Below are 20,717 nucleotides of genomic sequence, written 5' to 3'. Positions count from 1 at the left end.
GCCCCAGTCTTGCCCGCAGGTGCCGGTCGGCCGCCCCAACCCACACGCCCCCGTGAACGGTACCTGTGGTGAACCTCGGTTTGGTGGGGGGCTCCTGCACGGACATGGGGAAGGTGGCAGACGCCGGGGACGACTGCGCCCGGGACAGAGGCCGGTGGCCGCCGAAGGACACGGGGATGCCGGCCGCCTCCATGGACGCCTGGTAGTTCCTCAGCTGGTGGATACGCTGCTGTTCCAGTAGGAGGGCTTGCTGGGGTGGGGGGGGGGGGGGGAGAAGACACAGGCTCTTGTTGCCCCCACGTCACCTGCCCCCTCCCCGGCTGAAGGGCTACACGGATCTCTTCTCTAACGGCTCTGGGCACCCACACGCAGCGCACAGGTCAGGAACTCGCTGGGGCGGCTGCCGGGACGGGCTGCCTGGCGCCCGAGGAGTCCCCACCTGCAGGCAGCCCTCCTGGGCGAGTCTGCTGTGCTCTTGCTCTGACCAAGAGTCCCTGATGCGCAGCCAGAGACGTGAGAGAAGAGCACGCCTCAGGGTGGAACGGCTGACTCTTCCATTTGCCACCCTTTGCTCCCCGGCCTCCTGGGGTCCCACACCCCGGCCCGAGGGCAGAAAGGCTCCACTGAGGCAAAGAAATGTTCTGTTCAGGTTCCGGGTGCCCGGGGCTCGACCGGGTGTCAGGGGGCAGGGATGGGCGGATGTGCCTCTCTGAGGACGGGTGGGGACCCAGATGGACAATGCCCAGGACCCCACATTGGCTGCCTTCCAGCAAAAATAACCAGAAGAAAAAGGAGGTGAAGCAATTAAACATACTTTCACAAACGCCTCTTTCTCACAAAACTGTATTTCTAGGAGTCGGCTTTGGTAAGGGCTCAATACCACAAGGGCCCCAAATGGGCAGCGTGGTGTGGGCACTGCCGGCCAGCCGGGCTCACTGATGCCAGGAGTCTGCACGACAGAAGAGGCGGCCCCTCCCCTTGTCCAGACCGCCCCTTGTCCAGACTGCCTCTGTGGGGCAGCGCTTTCGTGCCTGGGGTGCTGATAACGTGGACCCAGAAGCCACGGAGGGACCCCCTCCGAAGGAGCGACAAAAAAAGCACGAGAGATGCCGCCTGCCTGCAGCACGCCCCCCGCGGACTGTGGGAGCCGCCACACTCCAGACACAGCTCCGCTGCTCAAGGCTACTATCGGATTCCACTTCCTGCGCACCCTTGGCCGGCTGCCCTAGTGGTTTCGTGGGCGTGGAAGTTTTATTTTTCACTATAAATTGATAAATCTTTCATCAGATTTACTCATCAGTCTCTAGTGGGTTTGGTCGTTGTGTGTCAGTGCCTGGAACTACGTACCTGTGTCACACCGTTTTTCCAGATCTGTAAAGTTGGTCACCACTGCCTCTTGGGCCCCCAAAGGCCCTGACTACCTTTTTGATCAATTAAGAAATCAATCTCCCTTGGGATGCCTGGGTGGCTCAGTCGGTTAAGCGTCCGACTCCGGCTCGGGTATTGATCTCACGGTCCGTGAGTTCGAGCCCCACGTCGGGCTCTGGGCTGACAGCTCGGAGCCTGGAGCCTGCTTCTGATTCTGTGTCTCCTCTCTCTGCCCCTCCCCTACTTGTGCGCGCGCGCGCTCTCTCTCTCTCTCTCTCTCTCTCAAAAATAAACAGCAAAAAAAAAATTTAAAAAAAGAACAAAAAGAATAAATCAATCTCCATCCCCCTCCACCTTCAATGATTATGCTGAATCCTACTAACGCTTGGATTTATGTGAGCCTACAGTTTACAGATCTGAAAGAAAACCATCCCTAGGAACTCCGAAGCTGGCATTTGACTGGAATACAGGTGCACAAATGCCCACCGTGGACAGAGGGTCTATATCTCTAGGCACAGCTAACGTAAAAGAGAGAGCAAATTGCACCCGCCTCCCACAGCACCCGGGGAAGGGCCGGGAGGAAGAGGCCCGTCCGTGTCTACTGACGGCCGGCCATACGGCGCCGCCCCTTGAGGAAAGAGGGCCTGGCCTGTCCCTCCTGGCCCGCCCGGTCCATCGACTCCCACCCCGCGCGGTCACCTGTCTGAAGAGCAGCTCCTGCTCGGTGGGCTGGCGCTGGCCCGGCTCTACCTCCCGCGGGGGCTCCGCCTCCTCGTCATCACTCTCGATGGGCTCCTGCTTCACTTGGACGCCGGCCAGCGCGTGTGCCTCCTTCTGCCCAGAGAGCCGGTCCAGGTAGGGCTCCTCCAGGAGGGCCTGGTGCTCACGAAGCTCCTCCTCTGTCTCCTCGGGATGGCTCTCGGGCTGCCGGGCCGGCTCGCTCTGTTTGGGGATAATCTATAAGGCAGAGGTAAGGGATGAGGGCGGCGGAGATGACGTGACCGCACGAGCTCTGTGCCTCAGAGCAAAGGGACGGACGACCTGGACGGATGCTGCCGGGCCTGAGCTGGAGCCGGCAGGCACCGCTTGTCGCCCAACACCCTGCGCGCCGGGCCGGCCGGGGAAGGAGAGCCCAGCACCTGGTGCGCATTTGTTAACAAGCACCCGGGTGCCAAGCGCAGAGACGCGGGGCATGAAAGTCACAGCGGTCAAGCCAGGCTCCTGGGGGACCGGCGCCGTGGCTCGGAGAAAATGTGACCGTCTGCAAAGCCCCTGACTATGCTGCTGTGGAGAACGCTCTGACTCGGTTTCCAGAAGGGGAGAGGTTTTCGAGGATGCCTAACACGTTACGGCCACCGCACGTTTGTACACAAGTCCTCCCAGACCGCTTGCTTCACCACCCACACCACCACATCGTGGGCGTGACGAGGGTCGGACTGGGCGGACGCCTGTGTGCGAGTGTCAGTGTTCCGTGTGCTTGTCCCCAGGGCACAGCCCTCCCAAGCAGCTCCCCGAGGCCCACGTGCCCACAGCCCTCAGAGGGCACGGCTAGGGGGTGAAGCATGGACCCGCCTCTTATGGGGCGAGGGTCCCGGACTCCCTCTCTGGCTCTCTCCGCTTCCTTGGGAAGTGAGGGCATCTGAGCAGAGGCCTCCAGGCCCCTCCAGGGGAGTCAGGCCATCCTGGGCTTCACGAGAGACAGCCCAGCTCCGTGAAGGATTCCCGGGGGCCGGATCGAGCGGCCCCGTTGTCCCGGGGAGCTCTGGGCAGGAGCAGGAGCACAGGCACCTGAGGTGCCGCCAATCCCCTGGGGCGCAGGCCACACCCCCCGAGGCGGCCTCGGCCTCTCAGGCCGCAGCGCGGAGGGAGTTGGGAGGCACGTGGCCACAGCCGCAGACTCCCGGTGATGCAGGGGGCTTGTGCGGTCAGTCTCCTTGGGCCACGGCCGCGGCCGGAGGCCTGTGGCCGCCTTCGAAATGCAGCTCTGGGGTTGCTAGCCGGGCTGTGGGCGGGCGGCACAGCGGAGCCGACGTCGGGGGCGAGGCTCCCGCCAGCCAGCGCGCTGGCCGAACACTGTCGGCGACACGCAAACCAGCTGTGTCCTGCGAGGCCCTCCGGACTCCAGGAGCCCCTTCCCCAGACGGCATGAGAAGAAACGCACGTCCGTATTCGGAGCGGGGCCCTTGCTACAGCCAGACTACGGGTCGGGGGAAAAGCCAAACTGGTAGAGAGGCCAGGGCTGGAAGATGAGTGGGCGTGCCCCTGGTCAGACCGCCCGGACGGAGGACCCGGATGTCAGGGTCAGCGCCGAGAGCGCGGAGGTGAACAGGAAAGTCCGCGGCGAGGCACGCAGCCCGACCCACGGGACCACGGGGCTCAAGCCGCGACAGGAACAGCCTCCCCCAGCAAAGCCAGCAAAGCCTCTGTCCTGCGGGGGCAACAGGTGCCCTGGAGCACCGTCCCCGCAGAGGGGGGAGAGCGCGTCCCGCCACCACATTCCCCACGTCACTACGCCCAGACCCGCCAGAGGGCGCACCCACACTCGCTGGCCTGCAGGGGGCGGCTGCCGCTTGCACAGCTCGAGGCTCCGCCACCCACCCGTGGCATGCGTTCTCCGGAAAGGCCCTTCACCTGGCGGACCTTCACCAGACACCACGGCACACGAGGTGCCGGGCTCTCACAAGTGACGCTACTACGGCCGCAGAGCACCGGTGACTGTGCCGACCTCGGGCCAAAACAGGTGAGCACAGCCAGCTCCCGGGTCCGTCTTTCCTGTTCTCAGGGGCTCCGCCGCCCAGCGGTTCGGTTCCCGTGGCCAGCGACCCTGGGAAGACCGGAGCAGCCGTGCGTGGCTGCTCTCCCTAAGGGGTGTCAGTGAAGTGAACGCACTCGGAGGCAGGGGTTGAACGAGCCGCAGATCACGCAGGAAACGGCCACGATCCCCGACGCAGCCCGAGCAGGGCTGCGGGATGGGAGGTCTCAGGGCTGCTGGGAGCTGGGCCCTCGCGCCCTCGGGTAAGGAGCCCCTTAGGAACAGCGTCTCCCAGACGAAAAGCAGAAATACTGGTGCCAGACGGCACCAGACAACGTCGTCGGCTCCCCGAGATCCCAGGAGAACGCTGTACAAACATTTCAATCACCCGTCGTTCACGCTCATAATCAATCATGGAATAGAGTCTAGGGAGATTACCCAGTTTCTCAATCATTCTTTTCAAGACTGTACCAGGAATGAATAGGTGTTTCCCGTCTTCCTAACACCTCCTACCCTATCAGTCAGACAGTGACACGATAAAATTAAGAAGCCTCGGGTGGCACTGGGGAGACGAACGTGAAGTGGGGTTTACAGCTGGGAGCACAGACTGACAGCCTGTCTCGCCCACAGGAAGTAAGTAGGTGCCTTTCCTGTGCAGGGGAGGGCGTGCTGGCTGGCCCTGCGTGCTGGGGGGGGGGGGGGCAGCCCGTCTCCCACGGGGGCCTTAGCTCGGCCTGCACTGGGCATCTGGCCGTTCAGGGGCAGGGTGCCGGGGGACCGTGTCCCCACAACCCTGCAGCGGGGTCACACGGGCTGCATTCAGGCGGCTGGCGGCCGCCGTCTTCACGGGACGCTGACCGTTTCCGGTTTTGATGACCAGCACCGCCACACCGAACTTCCCTATTTCCTGCCCAAACCCCCCTCTGTGAGGGACTTTCGGGACCGTGCGAGGGCGCAGACCCCGCGAGCAGGGTGTCCCGGCGGGCAGGCCCGCTTCGGGAAGAGGGGCGCCCAGGGAGTTCGGGGACACGGGGCCGCACGCGGATGCGATGTGCACCCCCCACCCCCACCGCGCCCGCAGACCCACCTTGCTCATGTGCAGCTGCTGCTGGAACTGCTGCTTGTGCTTCTCCAGAAACTGCTGGTGCTGCTGCTGGATGACCAGGTGCTGCAGGGCCGGCGCGTTCTGGGGCAGCGGGGCCGACTGCGTGCGCCCCAGCGGGCGGTGCTGCCGCAGCTTGTGCACAGACGGGGACACGCGGTCCGCTCCCACCAGCGCCTGCGCGTGCAGGGGCAGCGCGCCCAGGCCTGAAAGACACCGTCGGAAGGTGACGCGGGGGCCCCCCGTGCTCCACCCTGAAGCCCGGGGCGCAGGCCGCCGTGAGCCGCCGGCGTGGGCTTCAGTGAGCAGGGGCCACCGTGCGCAGGCGTTCCGAGTCACAGGTTCCGGAGCGGCCGGTCCGCCCGGCAGTGGCCCCACGACCCCTCGGCCGGGCCCGGGCCCTAGAACGACTGGTTGCGGTCCGAGCGGCATCGCGGGGCCGCCGGAGTGGCTTGCGCCACGCTGACCAGGGCTGCGGAGGTCCCGGTGGCCCGGCACGTTCTAGAAGACCACGGAGACGGCTCTTCCCCTAACCGACCCAGAAACCAAGCTGTGAGGGAAAAAACCCGTCCTGAGGGATCAAATCCTTTAAAGGTCTCTTCAAGCGGTGACTTTATTCACAAAGGGGGTGTTAACACTTGTCAAAATCCTGGCGCTTGTGGTCAGAATCTTCTACAAATTTCTGCAAAGGTGCTGCCTCCCCCCCATGCCCACCAGCTGCTTCCCCTGCACCCGCACCTGGACTGAGTGTTCAAGATCTGGATGGATATGTGATCCTGTTTTAACGTGCATTTGAATCTCGTTTTAAAATGCACCCTGTGCAGGGGACACAGGATGCCAAACCTTTTTCCTTCTGTAAACTTTCCATCCACCTGTACCTTCTCTTTTGCAAATTGTGGGCTTAGGTAGTTGATCATCTTCCCAGGGTTCTTTGGGCAAAAGTCTAACAAACCTTCCCTGCTAATGGAAAACGGGCTGCCCCAGCGGCCCGAGCTGGATGCACACTAACCCACGAGGCTCAGGCTGAACCTGACGCGGGTCATGGTCCCCTGCCTGAGGGGGAACAGCACGTACCTGACCTTAGCAGATGCCCGCCTCCCCAAAAGCACGGCCCCCGGAACTGCTCAAGTGGCCGGCCCCCCGACAGGCAGGCACACCTGACCATCCCCCCCAGGGGGGGTCCCTGAGACCCCTGGGGTCACTGCAGCCTGTTTCCCTTGTCCCTTCGTGGGCTGGAGATTTCAAAATTACAACCACAATTTTGTATGCAGAGAGAGCAGACGCCAAGAAAAGGTTCAACCCTCGCAAAGTTGTCCCTGATTAGCTTTTCAAGAAGTCAGCCAACTCCAGCCCCCTAAACTGCCATCGCCTTCTGTCCAGCTCGCTGTTTTCTGGGAGAAGTTATGTTAAATTTCATTATCTGCCTGGCTGCTAAGTTAAAGTTAGTAACTCAAACGCTAGACTGATTCCCTCTCAAGTTTCTAGAAGAGCTAAAAAAAAAACAAAAAAAAAAGAAACCAAAAAAAAAACCCATCATCCGAAGAAGGTGTTTCAGTATTCACCCACTGTTGACAGAGGTGTCGTGAGGATGAAAATTTGGAAGCCAGCCATACGAAGCTGCATTTATGGGATCAAAGGTGACGTAGTCGCCAAGAGGGTCCCGCCTCGGAAAACATGAAGCTAAAACGGGGTTTCCCGAGCAGCTGCTTCTCAGGTTCCGCAGGACACTGGGACCGCAGGGCCGCTGTGGTCAGCTGGGCGGCCGCCCAGGTTCCGCACAGAAGCTTCTCTTGGCTCTGCGGAAGGAAAGCAGCTTCCAGGGCTGACAAAGGAGCAGGAACATGCATGAATGTGAGCCTTCACGCGGGGTGGACACTGCCCTGAGGACGCAGGCCACTATCCCCATGGGGACATGGGCAGACAGCGGGAGGACCCCGTTCTGGCCCGCCCCACCCTTACCCTCTCTGGGCCCACCCCACTCACCCCAAAATTCACAATGGGCCCCCCGGGACACAGAACTCCAGTGCTGTCCCACTTGGGGACTGGTCGCATTGCAGAAAATGGACTCCTAACCTCTGAGTGGCAAACCCATTACTGGTCAGGTGGTTTCCAATTCAGAACCTAAAGTTGACCCCTCAGGTCATCAACAAGGGCTTTTGATGACAGACCCTTATTTGGTTTTTGGTATATACAACGTAAAAGACTTCTATGCATAAAAACACACCACGTGAAGATCCAATTCTGTCCTGGGTGACCCAGCTGCCTGCAGAGGCCCGCTGTGCCCAGATGGGCACCGTGCAGGGACAGAGTCTGACTTGTGCCGCCCGGCGGACACTGCTCTGGCAGGGAGGACCGGGCTGCCGGGGGCCTCCTTCCCTGAGCACCTGGCGGGCCGGGAGACGCTTCGCTCTTCCCGCCCACAGGGCTGGCGCAAGTCTGTCGGGGCTCCAGGACACGGATGACACCCGCCTGCCCCTCGTGTCGGTCCTGAGAGAGGGACCGGGGGGGGGGGGGGGGGCGCGACCGGAAGCCCACGCAGGACCGCACAATGGTGACCGCACAACGGTGATCACGTGGGAATCCCTGGCATTCACTTGGCCATCCAGGTTGGCGAGTTTGCAAACAAAGGCACCACGTCCACATGCCCCAGCCAGCGTGGGGGTCAAGAGGGAAACAGGCGAAGAGTCAGGCTGTCCTGGCGCTCCGGACCCAGATCTGAGGTGCTGGCCTTGGTGCTGCGGGGCTCGGGCGAAGTAGGTGAATTCACACTGGTGAGTACGGCCTGCGCCCTTAGAAATCCGTATGGGGCATCCCACTGCCCCATGCGCCAGGGTGGGACTCTTTAAGGCCCTCCAAGTGACAGCCAGACAAGGCTAAGTTCTCGCCAGGGGCGTGCCAGGCTGCACGTCGGCACAGCCTGAGCGCTGCAAGAAAATCCCCGCACAGCAGGGGCCCGCCTGGACCAGTCGGCTTCTCTGGAGCTCTGGGGGCCTGGCCAGGGTTGGGAATCGCGGGCCAGGCCCAGGCGCGGCAGCCCCACGCGCCTCCTGGGAGAGGTCAGGTACCAAGGGGAGCGTGCCATCACTGCTGCGGAAGCCAGCCGCCGTCCCCGTGCTCAGAAGCGCAGCCACGGGCAGACGGCCAGTTCCGCCAGCCCGCGGGGGGCAGCCCCAGCGAGTGACCCGAAGGCCAGAATGACCCCACATCCGCCAGGTGCAACACCTGCTCCCTCCACCTGTCCTTCTCCCGAGACCCTCACCTAAGGCCTCAGCAATGATGCCACTTCTCCAGGAAGCCTTCCCTACGCCCTCCCTGCTGCACGGCTGAGCGTCCAGACCGACTGCGGAGGACCAGCCCAGGGGAGACGCTGGGCTGAAAGCTGTGCCTTCCGGCCACACAGCAGGAGGCCTGGACAACACACGTGTCCTTCTCGCCTCGAGATGACGGTTTCATTCCCACCCGCTGCCTCGGGGGCTCACTCAGAGACCCAATATCTGGGAGCGTATGAGGGCGCGTCACTCTTCTCAGGAGAAGATTCGGCTGGACAACTCCTGGGGCAGTGGGGAGCAAGGTGAGTGCCACACGGAGGTGGGACATCCCACGGACCCGCCCGGGGAGGGACACGGCCCTGGCGCCCGTCCCCCCTCCCCCCTCTGCATCTGTGGCCTCTGTTCCCAGTGTTCGTGAGACATAGCTATTCTGGCTCAGCCGTTCTGTCCGTGTGTCCATCTGCCCGCGAGCACTCACGGAAAAGCAGGGCCGCTGGCAGGTGAACCTGGGGACTGTCCCTGATCCTGCTCAGACACAAGCCACCTCAGAAACCCCGAGTGTCCCTCGCTTTGCCCCCAGAGACGTTTACCGTGGGCCTGCAGCGCACCGGCCCCGTACAGGGGCCGGGAGGGCGGGACGATGCCGCGGATGTGCAGACCGTCCTCCGGGAGGGAAGGTGAGCAGGAGGGGAGCGAAACCGAAGCGAAGCTCAGCAGAGCACACGGGAGGGGGAAGGGCCACGTCCGGCGGGGGCAGGGCCCAGGTCGGGACCAGGCCTCAGGACAGCCGGCTTGGAAAGGGCGGCCCCCTCTGGCGAAGAGGGAGCCACACCCCTGTGCGCCACACCAGAAGGAGAGGGCTCGCTCCTGTGCCCGCTGGCAGCCAGGCCGTCACGGCCGGCCGGCACCACCTGACAGGCCACACTCACGTGCCCCGACAGCCACCAGCCACACGGGCACCCACCATGTCCCACGTGGGACTGAGAAACCAGACGGGTACTTTGCTTCTGGGTCTCAACGACCGCTTTAAACATCAGGGGCCACACGCGGCCAGTGCTCCGGCTCAGGACGGCAGTGCTCTGGGCGGAGAGGGCTTCTCAGGCCCTGAGGGGCAGGAAACCCGGGCAGGGGCGGAGCTTGGAGGGTGATCCCAGAGACCAGAATCAGGGCCAAGTTCACGGGGAGGGGGTTGGGAGGGGCCACGAGAACTGGGAAGGACCGACTGTGCAGCCTGGGGGAGAGGAGGGAGGCTGCCAATTAAAAGCCATAAAACCAAAAGTAACCACCACGACCACACAACTAACACCTGAAGGGGGCTCACCAGTGTCAGGCCCATCCTGCACTGACACACACCTCACTTAACCCCGAAGAAACTCAGCCAGGCAGACACTCGCGTTACCCCTGTTTCACACACGGGGATACTGAGGCACGGCACGAGGGAAGACTTCCCAGGTCACTGAGCTGGGATGAAACGGAGACCAGACAGCCTGTGCTCTGGGCCACGGCCCTGCCTCCAGCACCTGCGGCCGGTGTCCGGGGGCCGGGAGGGGCCTGCAGGTTCGGGGGCGGGGAGGGCAGTGCTAACAGGTGCTGGACCAGAAGTGGTGCCCCAGCCAGTCTCACTGCCACAGGCAAGCCGTCGGCAGCTGCTGTCACAGAAAGGGCCACCGGATCACACACGAAGGGCAGAAGCAGCAACGTGGCCAATCACGAAGGAGTCAAGTTCAGCAAGTTTATCAGAGAGGTGAGATTTACCTAAGACTGTCATTTAAGTCCTGTGGGAAAAGGCTACTCCCCACAGTCAGTAGAGTGGCCGACTCTTGATCCCAGGTTCAAACCCACCCTGGGCATGGGGCCTACTTAAAAACAAAAAAGGTTACTCCACAGGAAGCTCAGGGATGTGCCCGAAAAATGCTCTTTAACGGTGGGTGATGAGCAGACGCTCGGGGACCGGGGGTCACAAGGAGGGTCAGCTGTAGGTTTACATAAATGATACAGGACAGAAACTCAGGCATCCTTCACTGCTCTTGACCCCGGGCCCTGACTCTGGGTGTCACACAGACTCAGATGCGATTTCAGACGGAACCCTTGAGCCCCGGTGCTCATGACCCATCATCTGAAAGGCGGGGAGATGCCCGGTGACGCTTCTGCTCCCCCTCAACTCTGAAGAGGGCGGTGACCCCGAATTCAACCACTGGGGGGCCCAGACAGAAAGACAGACACACACACCCACAGATGGAAGCCCGCCATCCACACGGACACACACAGAGGGCAAGGTGTGGCCCCTCACGCCCAGAGCGGCCCCATGGCTCTTCAGGACCAAGTGCTGGAGAGAGACCAGTGGGCACAAGAGACATTCACCTGCCCGCGGCCCGCATGGCCACAGGTCGGGACCCTGACCCGCTCGCACCTGCACTTCCCACCAAAGCGTCAAGGAGGTCGTGTTAGATCACAACCGCAAACAAATCAGCAGACCTCCAGGGAGCTGAGCGTGAGGCCGGGTGCTGCAGACGAACAGGTACTTCCCTGTTCCGCAGCAGACCCCACACCTTCGTCCCTCCCAAAGGAACAGTTGCCGTGCAAACCTCCGGCCACATTTCCTGACTTATTCCTAAGTGTGAGCGTCCCTTACGCGGGGCACACGACAGACATTTCCACCACGAATGGGAACTGACGATCTACCAGAGTCGTCTCCCCTCGTCTTGACCCAGATAAAAAAGCAGACGGCAGAAGCCGTCTCTCTGGAGAAGCTTCCAGAAGGTCTAAGCGACACCTGCTTTTACTCTGTCTACCTAGTTTTGTAAGTGAGACTCGGTTTATCGACTCCCACGCCTGAACACGGGAGAGGCCGTGGCTAGAAATTCGGGGGTGCAGACGGGCCTCCCCGCTGGGCCCCGAGCCGACCGTGCTCACCTGTGACGAGGGGCGTCTGTGCAGGCGGCTGCTCCAGTAAGACCATGTGCTGTAGCAGCGGGTTGTGTGAAGCCCCACCGTCCCGCTCCAGGGGCGCCGTGCTCAGGTAGGGGGTGAGGTGCGTGCCGGGAAAGAGGGAGATCCGCTGCTGGAGGGCGGGGAGAGTGAGCCTGTCGGCCTCCTGCGGACCTGCCGTCCCCTGGAGAGGTACAACCGTGACGCCCGGGGCCGAGGGCCCGTGACAGCCCCCCGCCCCCGCTGGCCACGCAGACCCGCCGACGCCTACTCACAGCGGAAGGGCCAGTGGCGGGCAGTCCCAGCGTGATGTTGGGCAAGGACGGTGACGTGTAGAGGGGGAGCGGGGCCACGGAACCTTCTCGAGTCACGAGCCTGTGGGCCAAGCTGGTCTGCAGACAGAACACATGACGCCGTCACGCAGCCTGCCAGCGACAAGCGTGGGCCACAGACACCACGAGAAACGACAGCTGAGAGCGCCTCAGGGCAGGCCACGCGGAGTCCCGAGACGCTACAGTACAGAAACACAGTGACAGGTTACAGCACAGAGGTGGCACAGAATTTCAAAGCAGGTCACAAGCCCCGAAACATGGATTCACAATCCATGACGCTCTCGTTTTTATTCACATTGTTTAATCATCGTAGACTATCAGGAAAATCTAAGATAACGTGTTATAAAATACGTTTTTGGTTGGGAATGTCATTTTAAATATAACATCAGAGGCAGAAACCAGAGAAGATATTGCTTAAAAAAAAAATCCCCTTTGGGCGTCTGGGTGGCTCAGTCGGTTGAGCATCCGACTCTTGATTTCAGCTCAGGTCATGGTCGCACGGTTGTGAGATCGAGCCCCGTGTCGTGCTCCATGCTGAGCCTGCTGAAGATTCTCTCTCTCTCTCTCTCTCCCTTTCTCCGCCCCTCTCCCCTAAAAAAAATCCCCTCCCAGAAAAGGCAAATAATAAATAATGGTCACAGCAATATGGGCAACATGTAGGACAGAGAAAGGTAACTATGTAAAGAGCTCACAGATCAAATAATAATTAGCAAAAGTGCTCGTCAAAGGCAAATGACAAAGAACCAGTATTACGGGAGAACTCCTGAAAAAATTACTCAAAACCATCAGTAATCAAAACACATGTTTAAATACCTATCAAGTTGGCAAAGATTTTTAAAACTGAGAATACTCTCTTGGCCCCGAGGAACAGAAACACGCTGCTGGGCGGGTTTATCAAGCGGTGCACTCTTTCTGCAGGAAAACTGGGCAATCCGTGTCAAAAGCCTTAAAAATTTATCTAACTTTTCATCCTAAAACTCCACTCTTCGGGTGGCTCTTACGAAACGGTGCCGGGCAAAACCAGAGACGGTCCCGGGAATGTCATGGCCGTGGTGCCCACGGCAGGGAAGGGCAGCGTGTCCGTGTCCCGGGTGTAGCAAATGAACCACACTTATGCACCGGGTCCTTGGGAGGCCGGGATAAATCTGGATTGGTTGGAGTCCCACCGATGATGTGTTGTTAGGCTGGAAAAACAAGGTACAGGATGGTCTGCTCGTTCAAAAGCAGACAATGAGGGCTGGAAGGACAGACAGAAAAGGGGGAGTGGGAGCATTCTCTGAGGATCTGAATTACCGTGCTATTTAACATCTGTTTGCTTCTAGAAAGAACATTCTTCCCTCCAAAGGATGCTGTTTTGTTTGCCGCAACGCCCCCTGTGGAGTAGGTACTTGGTCAGTGTGCCGAACCACGGAGCAGACAGACAGAAGGAACAAAGGACTTGGCCACCAGGCCGGCTAGTGGGAGGCGGCAGACGGAGTCTGTGTAACGAAAAACTCACTGGAGTGATGGACGTGTGACCAGTCTCCTCTTAGCTCCTCTCACAGTGGGGCACGTAACTAACGACGAGAAACGTCCGGGTGCCTTAAAACGTCACATCCGAGGGGAAAATTATGCGCTGAAAGCTATCATCAAGTGGCCGTACATGGGGGTGCACCGGGTGCCGGCCCGGGGAGGAAACAGCCTCCTCATCTGCTGGGGGTTGGGGGGGTGGGGAGGGGCCGCCTGCGGCTTGCCTCGGAGACGCTGGGTGTGGTCCCAGACACCACAGCACCAGTCCGTGAGCTCACTGGTCTCCCCGTGCGCGTGAAAGTTGTGTTCACGAGACACTTTAGTGTGCCAGGTGTGTTAACAGCTTCATGTCTACAGGAATGGACAGACTTGAGTTAAAACATTTTATTGCTAAACAATGCTAACCATCATCTGAGCTCTCGGTGAGTCAGAATCCTCTTGCTGGAGGAAGATCTTGCCTTGATGTTCACGGCTGCTTGGTGGTTGTGACCGTTTCCTAAATTAGTCAACAACGAGGCTGGTCTGGTACATCAAGTGACTCCTCCTTTCGTGGACGGTTTCTCTGTGGCACGTGATGCCGTTTGACGCCATTTTACGCACAGTAGGAATCTTTCGACACCGGAGTCCGTCCCCTCAAACACGGCCACGGCTCTATCGGCTCAGTGTATGCATCTTCCAGGTCCTTTGTGGTCACGTCAACAGTCTTCACGGCATCGTCACCAGCGGCAGATTCCGCCTCAAGAAACCACTTCCCCAAGAAGCAACTCCTCCTCCGTTCAAGATTTCCCCCAAGACCGCGGCCACACACTCAGTCCCATCATCAGGCTCCGCTTGCAGTTCTGGTTCTCTTGCTGTTTCCACCCCGTCGGCAGCGACTTCCTCCACGGAAGGCTGGTGTCTTCGGTTCGTAAGAAAGGGCAACACCTGTGATGCGCGATAAAGAGACGTGTGCCTGTACCGCCTCACGGCGTGTGTGCAAATATCCATAACTCGCAGGATCCCCGAGGTGCTGTTTAACGCGGTCGTATTTCAGCGTCCTTTGGAAACACACACACCTTACGGTCTGTTTGGACGCCATGAGCGCAAACCAGGAAGGAAAGCGTTTTTCGCGCAGGGGCGCCTGGTGTATCTTGTCCTGGAGACACCACAGGGCTACAAAGCATTCGCTCACCGTGACCCTACTCAGTCACGAGCTAACGACCACCATGGAAAGCACCTTCCCCAGACAGAAAAACTGTTGGTCCCAAGTAGAAGAAATACCAACACGCTGTGCCGAGGAGAACATGATGGAGACGGCCAAAGAAAGCACGCGCCACCGGGCGGTAATCACCCAGGGACGAAACGAGCAAACGTCCTAATGTCTGCAAAGTTATAATTTCTTCTTTATAATCACTCTATTTTTTTTTTTTTTTTACCTAATTTATTTTTAGAAATAACACAGCCTTCTGAGAACTGCTCGGAGGCTGACTGCCCGCGTGCGCGATGCTGGCGGTCTCCGTCCGCGGGGCGAAAGGCTCATCAGCTCCCACGCGCTCCGCACAAAATCGGGGCCTGGTCTCAAGCCCCGCTTCACGCCGGGCCTTCTGGGCTGGAGGGAGCTGCCTTTCCAGGCCCGGGGCGCCTGCTTCCGCCGTGTGTAGGCCGCGGACCTTGTCCCGGCCCGGGGCCCCTGGCAGAACAGCAGTGAAAGGAGGCGCTCCGGCGAGGACCCACGTCGCCCTGCGCCCGAGGGGGTGCAGCCAGCGGGGGCGTCACGAGGCCTGCGAGTTCTCAGGAGAGGTCAGCTTCTAACAGTACCCGAAACCCCCAGAGGTCCCCCGGGCGGACCTGACCGTCAGAGGCCACCCCTGCCCGCCAGAGGACGGTAAACGGGATGGCCCCTTCCTATCGGTGAGTCTGCGGCAGCTCAATTCACATGAACACGGGACTTGTACCTCAGCAGGGGCAGGGGGAGACCCGGGGGGGAGCGGAGGAGCCAGCGCCACCCTTCGTTCTGCCGCGTGTTTGTGCGCACGGGTGTCTACAACAGGGGGTGGAAAGGCTCCGCCCTGGCGCCCACGCACCCCGAGTAAGATCTGTCAACCCTGCGGAAGGGGAGGACTCGTTGCTAAATATCTAGGGGGAAAGTTAAGGGACTACGTGTACTCAACCGTACCCTCCTGTAGGTCAGCAGGAACTCAAAAAGAACTCAGAAGACCTCCCACCCGGCGGGGCCGCCTGCGGCATGAAGCAGACGGCACTTCGGGCTCCGTTCACCGTGAACTCCGCGGCGAGGCGGCTCCCCACGCAGGGCGCCCCCAGCCCGTGGCCTTGCTCGATAGTGTGAAGTTCCCCTGCTCTTCCCGGGCACCGGCCAGAGCCTGCCTCTCCCAGGCCGCACAGCCTGCTGTGTGGAGGCGGGCTGCTGGCCGGCCCTCTGGCCCTCTGGCCCCTGGGCCTGGTGCAGGGCTGGCCCGAGGTAGGAGCTCCAGGGACACTTGTGCAATAAGCAGCTGGGGCAAAGAGAACGAGGTAGAAAAAGAAAGCACGGAAGGAAGGTCCTGGAAACCACTGCCCGGAAAGTCACCCAGGTCTGGTCAAGGGCACAACGGGCAGCCAGCCCCGAGCCCCTTGTCTCCCCTGGAGCACCCGTCCTCTCTGCCAAGTGCTTCCAGAACCCTCTCTGTGCCCACGCCCCTCTCCACCTGTGGCACAGTTGGGGGCGGGGGCCTGACCGTGTGTCTCAGGCTGGTGGTTAGTTACCCAGGCGCCTCTGAAACGCCAGCTCTGGGGTTCCTAACCACCTGCCCGTGCTACTCTGCTCCCCCATGACACACGGATGTGTGTTTGTTGGCTGACGTTTTAACCTGTGTATTTCTAAAGCAACAATAAACACCTTGATCCTCTTCCAACAACGGTTCTCGGCCACCGTGCAGAGCCCCAGGGGCACACAGCAGCGAGGCATCTAGGACCCCATGGGCCCACGCGTCTGTGTTCTGAATCGGCCGGATGAAACGTGCTCCGAAGGAGGCCAGGAGGAAAGGCTGGGTTCGAAGCTGCTCTCCCATCTGGACACGGGGCTCACATTTGCAGGAGAAGCAGTGGTCAGTGGCAGGAAAGAGGGATGAGGTCCCAACGGTGCCCCGTCCAGGGTGCCTCCCGACCTCAACCGTCTAGGCCGAAGGGCACCCGCAAACCTTGGTCACCTCAAGGAAACCAACTGTCTGAATGTGCCAGGCCGGCGCAGGGAACAGAAAGGAACGGAAAGCCCTCACTGACCTCGGCGGGGATGCTCGCGACGGCGGGCGCGATCCCGTTCTCGGTGCTGACATTCCCGGAGCTGTTGTTGGGCGAGCTGGGCGCGGAGCCCGGGGCGCTGCTGCAGGCCGAGTCTGTGGGGCGGAGAGACATCCGTGAGCCACGCTCCGCGCAGAGGCTCTGGGCGAGGCCGTGGCAGGTGCCCACCCAGGCCTGGGTGCCCGCCGAGGGCCTCCGGGGGACTTCTGCTTCCCACCTGCTGACTGGCACAAGTCACATCATGAAAGAGCCTGACCGCGGTCCCCGAACAGGGGCTGTGAGGCTAATTCCCTATTTTCAGTTTTGCTACTGACTTCCTGGCGAGCTCTGCACACGTACGGCTCTGTGGAGGCCCCGCCTGAGCCTTTTAAGCTGTGCACGTTACCGACTTTATTCCTCTTGAATCTCGAGATGATCCTCTACACCAAAAAGATAAGCCCTTAAACGCTCAGCAATAACCCGACAACAGAAGACCGGGAACCACAGAGGCCAAGGAACTCTGAATAGGGAGAGGTCAGATTTTCCGTGCTCGCTAGCAAAGCCACGGGCCGCCGGGCTCCTTTGGAACGAAAGCCTCTCGCTTTTCCTGGGCAACATCAGACGCCCAGGGCAGGTGCCGCCAGTGGTTGCTGTGACTGGTCGGTGTTCCCTGGCATCGCACGCTAGTTTATCCCGCAAGTAACTTTAAAGGTACGGGTGGATCCGCCCTGCTAATTGGGCCCAGGCCTCACGGTGACTTGCCCGAGACTGAGGAACGTGCTCACCCTGCCCCCTTCTCACCGCCACCGGAGCCGCCGTGCCACCGGTGTCTGTGGGAGTGTCTCTTTAGCTCTCTCTGCGTTCTTGTGGGCATCGTAACAATGGCCTCACCACGGACTGTGACCTCTGCGGCCCCTGGCCCTCTCGACCGACCGGCTGTCGGCCCGGCGACACCCGCTCGGGCTCGCCGCGGCAGCCTGGCCACAGTCAGGCCTCCCAGACAGTGACGTGAGCCCAGACCAGGTCCCTGCTGCCCCCACACCAAATCCAGGGCTTACTTCTTCACCGGGGGTCACGGCTCCTTATACGTCACGGGACTGGGAGCCGCTGAGAAGGGCCCGGGGGGAGGAACTGCTACACTTTGTGCACAAGACAGAGCCGCCTCCTCCTGGCCGCCTGGCCCTCGGGGGCGGTCCCCGGGGCCCCGCCTTGGACGCCATCCCTGCTGCTCCTGGCCCAGACTACACGCCGGCTTCCACTGACTTCCTGCGAACGTGTGTCCCCTGCAGGGCCACCAGACAGACCCTCTCGCGCCAGCGGGTGAGAAACTGGGGCAATAAAGATACACGTCCGGCTCTTCAACCGGTTCCCACTCAACTACGCGGATTACTGTTCGCTCCGCTTGCGGGAAAGCGGTGTAAGAAACGAACACAGGTGTGTGACCGTGTTATTCGCATCAGCACAAGCGGGGGCACCGCGTGGCATGGGCCGGGCGGCGGGACGGGCACACAGAAGACAGACTGCAAGGAAACACGCCCCACAGTGAGCAGCAGCGGCTCCGCCTAGATCTCTGCTCCTGCCGCACGCGCGGCTTTAACCACCGGGGAGAAGCAGCCCGGGCCCCGCCCGGCCCTGCCCCCTCCTGGGCCCCCAGCACCCCCCCCCCAAACACACACACCGGTGGGCCTCCCCCTGCACCGCCACGCGCCCCCGCGGCAGAACCCGCACCACCTTCCTTGAACTCCTTATTCTGCCTTCTGGAGGGTCAGCTCTACCCCGGCTGCCTGGGGTCTGTGGGGCCCAGAAGCCCATCCCCTCTCGTCTCTCTGCCAGCTGCACTTATCCGCCCAGCGCCCCCCCGGCCTTGCCCGCCCCGGACTCCTCTGCGGTAGCACAACCCGGGACCCGTCGGCTGGGGCGGGCACGGTCTGGCCTCTCAAGTGGGATCCTGAGCTCCGTGGAGGCGAGGACCCGTGCCCCCACTTTTACGTGTAACCTGGTGCGGACTCACGGTAGCATGAAACCGTCACCGGCTGACCACGTGAACAAGAGAGCCGGCGCTCGGGGAGAAGCCTGCCCACGGCCCCGCCTCACCAAGTGCGGGGCCAGAAATAACCGCACGGGCTCCTCCGTCCATCAGGGCGGCCGGCCCACGCCAGGCACCCGTCAGAGGAAACACAGCTGCACTCACAGCCTCGAAGGGGGTCCCCCAGCTGGGGAGACTCCGGGACTCCGAGTGACAACGCTCTTCTCCTCAGACGAGGCCCGTCTGTCCTCGACGGACCCAGCACAGAACCCTGCGCCGAAACACGAAGAGCTTCCGCTCTTCCCACAAACGCTCGGAGGCAGGAGCTTACATCGGGGGAGTCTTCCTGGCTAACGGGCCCTGGAGCGCAGCGGGACAGGGCAGGAGGGCCCCACAAAGCTCTCACCTTAACTCAGAGGCGCTGGAGCTCCGACCCGTGTGCGCGGCACTAGCCGCTTCCACACGGGGACCAGCCCCGGGGAGCCCCCCTCCTCCGGCCCTGAGAACCTACCACTGACAGGCCGCTACCTAGAGCCCTGCCTCTTAAAGGAGGCCCTGTGCTTGCCGCAAACACGGCTCCCGCCCGCCTCGCCCCCAAGCCACTTCTGAGCAGCGCCTCTCTCGGGGTGCTGATTTCGGGCACGTGGATGGGCGCCCGCAGGAAGCGGGAGCACACACTCCGGGCTGGGGTGTGCCCTTGCAGCGGGGCGCAGCCTCAGGGTGGGGCCCACCCTCGTGAAGTGGGATGCGCCTGGGGCCGGGGTGGGCCCTCTGGAAGCGAGGTGCACCCTTGCAGTGGGGGGCGTGGCCCGGAAGAGGGGAGCAGCACCCGCAGGAAGGAGGGCGCCCCTCAGGCCCCGGGCTCTGCCGGGGGCGTACTTCTGCGTGTCCACCGCTAGGTGGGGGCCGAGAGCAACGCTCACCAGGAAAGTGGAAACGAGCGGTCGCCCTCCTCTCTCCCCCTCCCACCCGTGGGACCCCTGCCCCGTGGCCCAGACACCGTGATGGGCGGTGAGCAGCTCACAACCGTGTTATTCACCACGGACGGGGCAGGATCGGGGAACCTCAACTCAAAACTCCTGAAAACACCCGGTGCGACGTCAGACAGGACTGCCCTGACCGTACCCGGGCCGGTGGACGCCACTTTCCGTGGCTGAGGCCTGGAGCAGACAAGGGGTGCGGGGGCATGCTTAGAGACCCCTGCCAGGGCACTGGCTGTGGCTCTCGGACGGCTGGCGCCCCAGGGACAAGGTGCCATGCAGAGACGCAGGGCCTCGGAGGAGGTCTCGGAAAGGCTCGCAGCAGCAGAGCCTCGCGGAGAAGGCGGTGGCCGGGCTTCCACGACTCACGGGACGTACCTGTGACATCCAATGGACGCTTCTTTAGAGCGGTAACCACGGGCCCGTCTTTTCTGCGTAGCAGCGGGCTGCTCCGTCTTTCGGCCACCTTCTGCTTTAGCCTGGACCGCAATTTCAAATTGGGTTCAGAGGCTGCACAAAAAGGAGATGTCGTTATAGTCAGACACTCACGACGGGGACCAAGTTTATCTCACTGGCAGCTAAAAAAACCATGCACATCAGGTCAATATCCACTCGACCCTGCTGTGTTGTCGCAGGGCAGAGCGAAGGCAGCGTTCCTGAGGCCTACGCAGCATCTTTTCAGTCCCACAAGATGCACAAAGGCCATCGGACGCCTTCGGCTCCGTTTCTTCGGACAGGGTTACCTATCTGTGCTGGTCGTTTCGGGGCGTCGGCCCACAAATGTTGTTATGGCTTCTATGGTCTCCACTTCCTCATTCACCTGCGTGTCAGAAATTCCTCCCACGTCTAACCACCTGGAAACAAGCTGCTTGCTGGGGCTCCCGGCGACCTCTGCCAGTGGCCGCCATGGGGTCCTAAGGCCAACCAGTCCTCCACACCTGCGTGTAGGTGAACGAGCCCATCTCCCTCAGAGTCCATCTGAATGGGGGACACAGGTGTTTCGGCTGGGTCTGGTTTGTTAACGGCCCTGTGCTGTGCAGACCTGCAAATCTGAGCCCACAGTGGTTCCCAAGCCTCTGCACCCGGAGCCCAGACCTCCCCGCGTACCCATCGAGCTGCACCTCTGGGGAAGTGGGGGGCACCCCAGTGCGAGCTGCCTGGGCAGTGCCTTAGTGCACCCAGAGGTGCCCCGTCCG

The 20,717-nt window shown here is 61.4% G+C and overlaps 1 protein-coding gene across 7 annotated transcripts in view; it reads right to left on the bottom strand.

Moving 5' to 3' along the window:
- Positions 1 to 20,717, bottom strand: part of HDAC4 (histone deacetylase 4) — a 288,638-nt gene that overhangs the window by 52,050 nt on the left and 215,871 nt on the right. For 5 of the 7 annotated variants that reach the window (XR_009607488.3, XM_060624334.3, XM_060624335.3 and 2 more), the window contains 7 exons: positions 19,900 to 20,031; positions 16,519 to 16,631; positions 11,695 to 11,811; positions 11,405 to 11,603; positions 5,208 to 5,428; positions 2,068 to 2,325; positions 64 to 250 (listed from right to left, as the gene is read on the bottom strand). Coding sequence is in view for 6 of the 7 variants with exons in the window: in XM_060624334.3 (XP_060480317.1) it covers positions 64 to 250; positions 2,068 to 2,325; positions 5,208 to 5,428; positions 11,405 to 11,603; positions 11,695 to 11,811; positions 16,519 to 16,631; positions 19,900 to 20,031 (1,227 nt within the window). In the remaining variant the exon portion in view is untranslated. The remainder of the gene's footprint in view (positions 1 to 63; positions 251 to 2,067; positions 2,326 to 5,207; positions 5,429 to 11,404; positions 11,604 to 11,694; positions 11,812 to 16,518; positions 16,632 to 19,899; positions 20,032 to 20,717) is intronic. The other 2 variants (XM_060624337.3, XM_060624336.3) reach the window with 2 other exon arrangements.

This window comes from Panthera onca, chromosome C1, assembly GCF_046562875.1.
Source record: "Panthera onca isolate mPanOnc1 chromosome C1, mPanOnc1 haplotype 2, whole genome shotgun sequence".
Lineage (NCBI taxonomy): Eukaryota > Metazoa > Chordata > Mammalia > Carnivora > Felidae > Panthera > Panthera onca.
The sequence above is the reverse complement of the archived record's forward strand: the minus strand, read 5'-3'. Positions and strand labels throughout refer to the sequence as shown.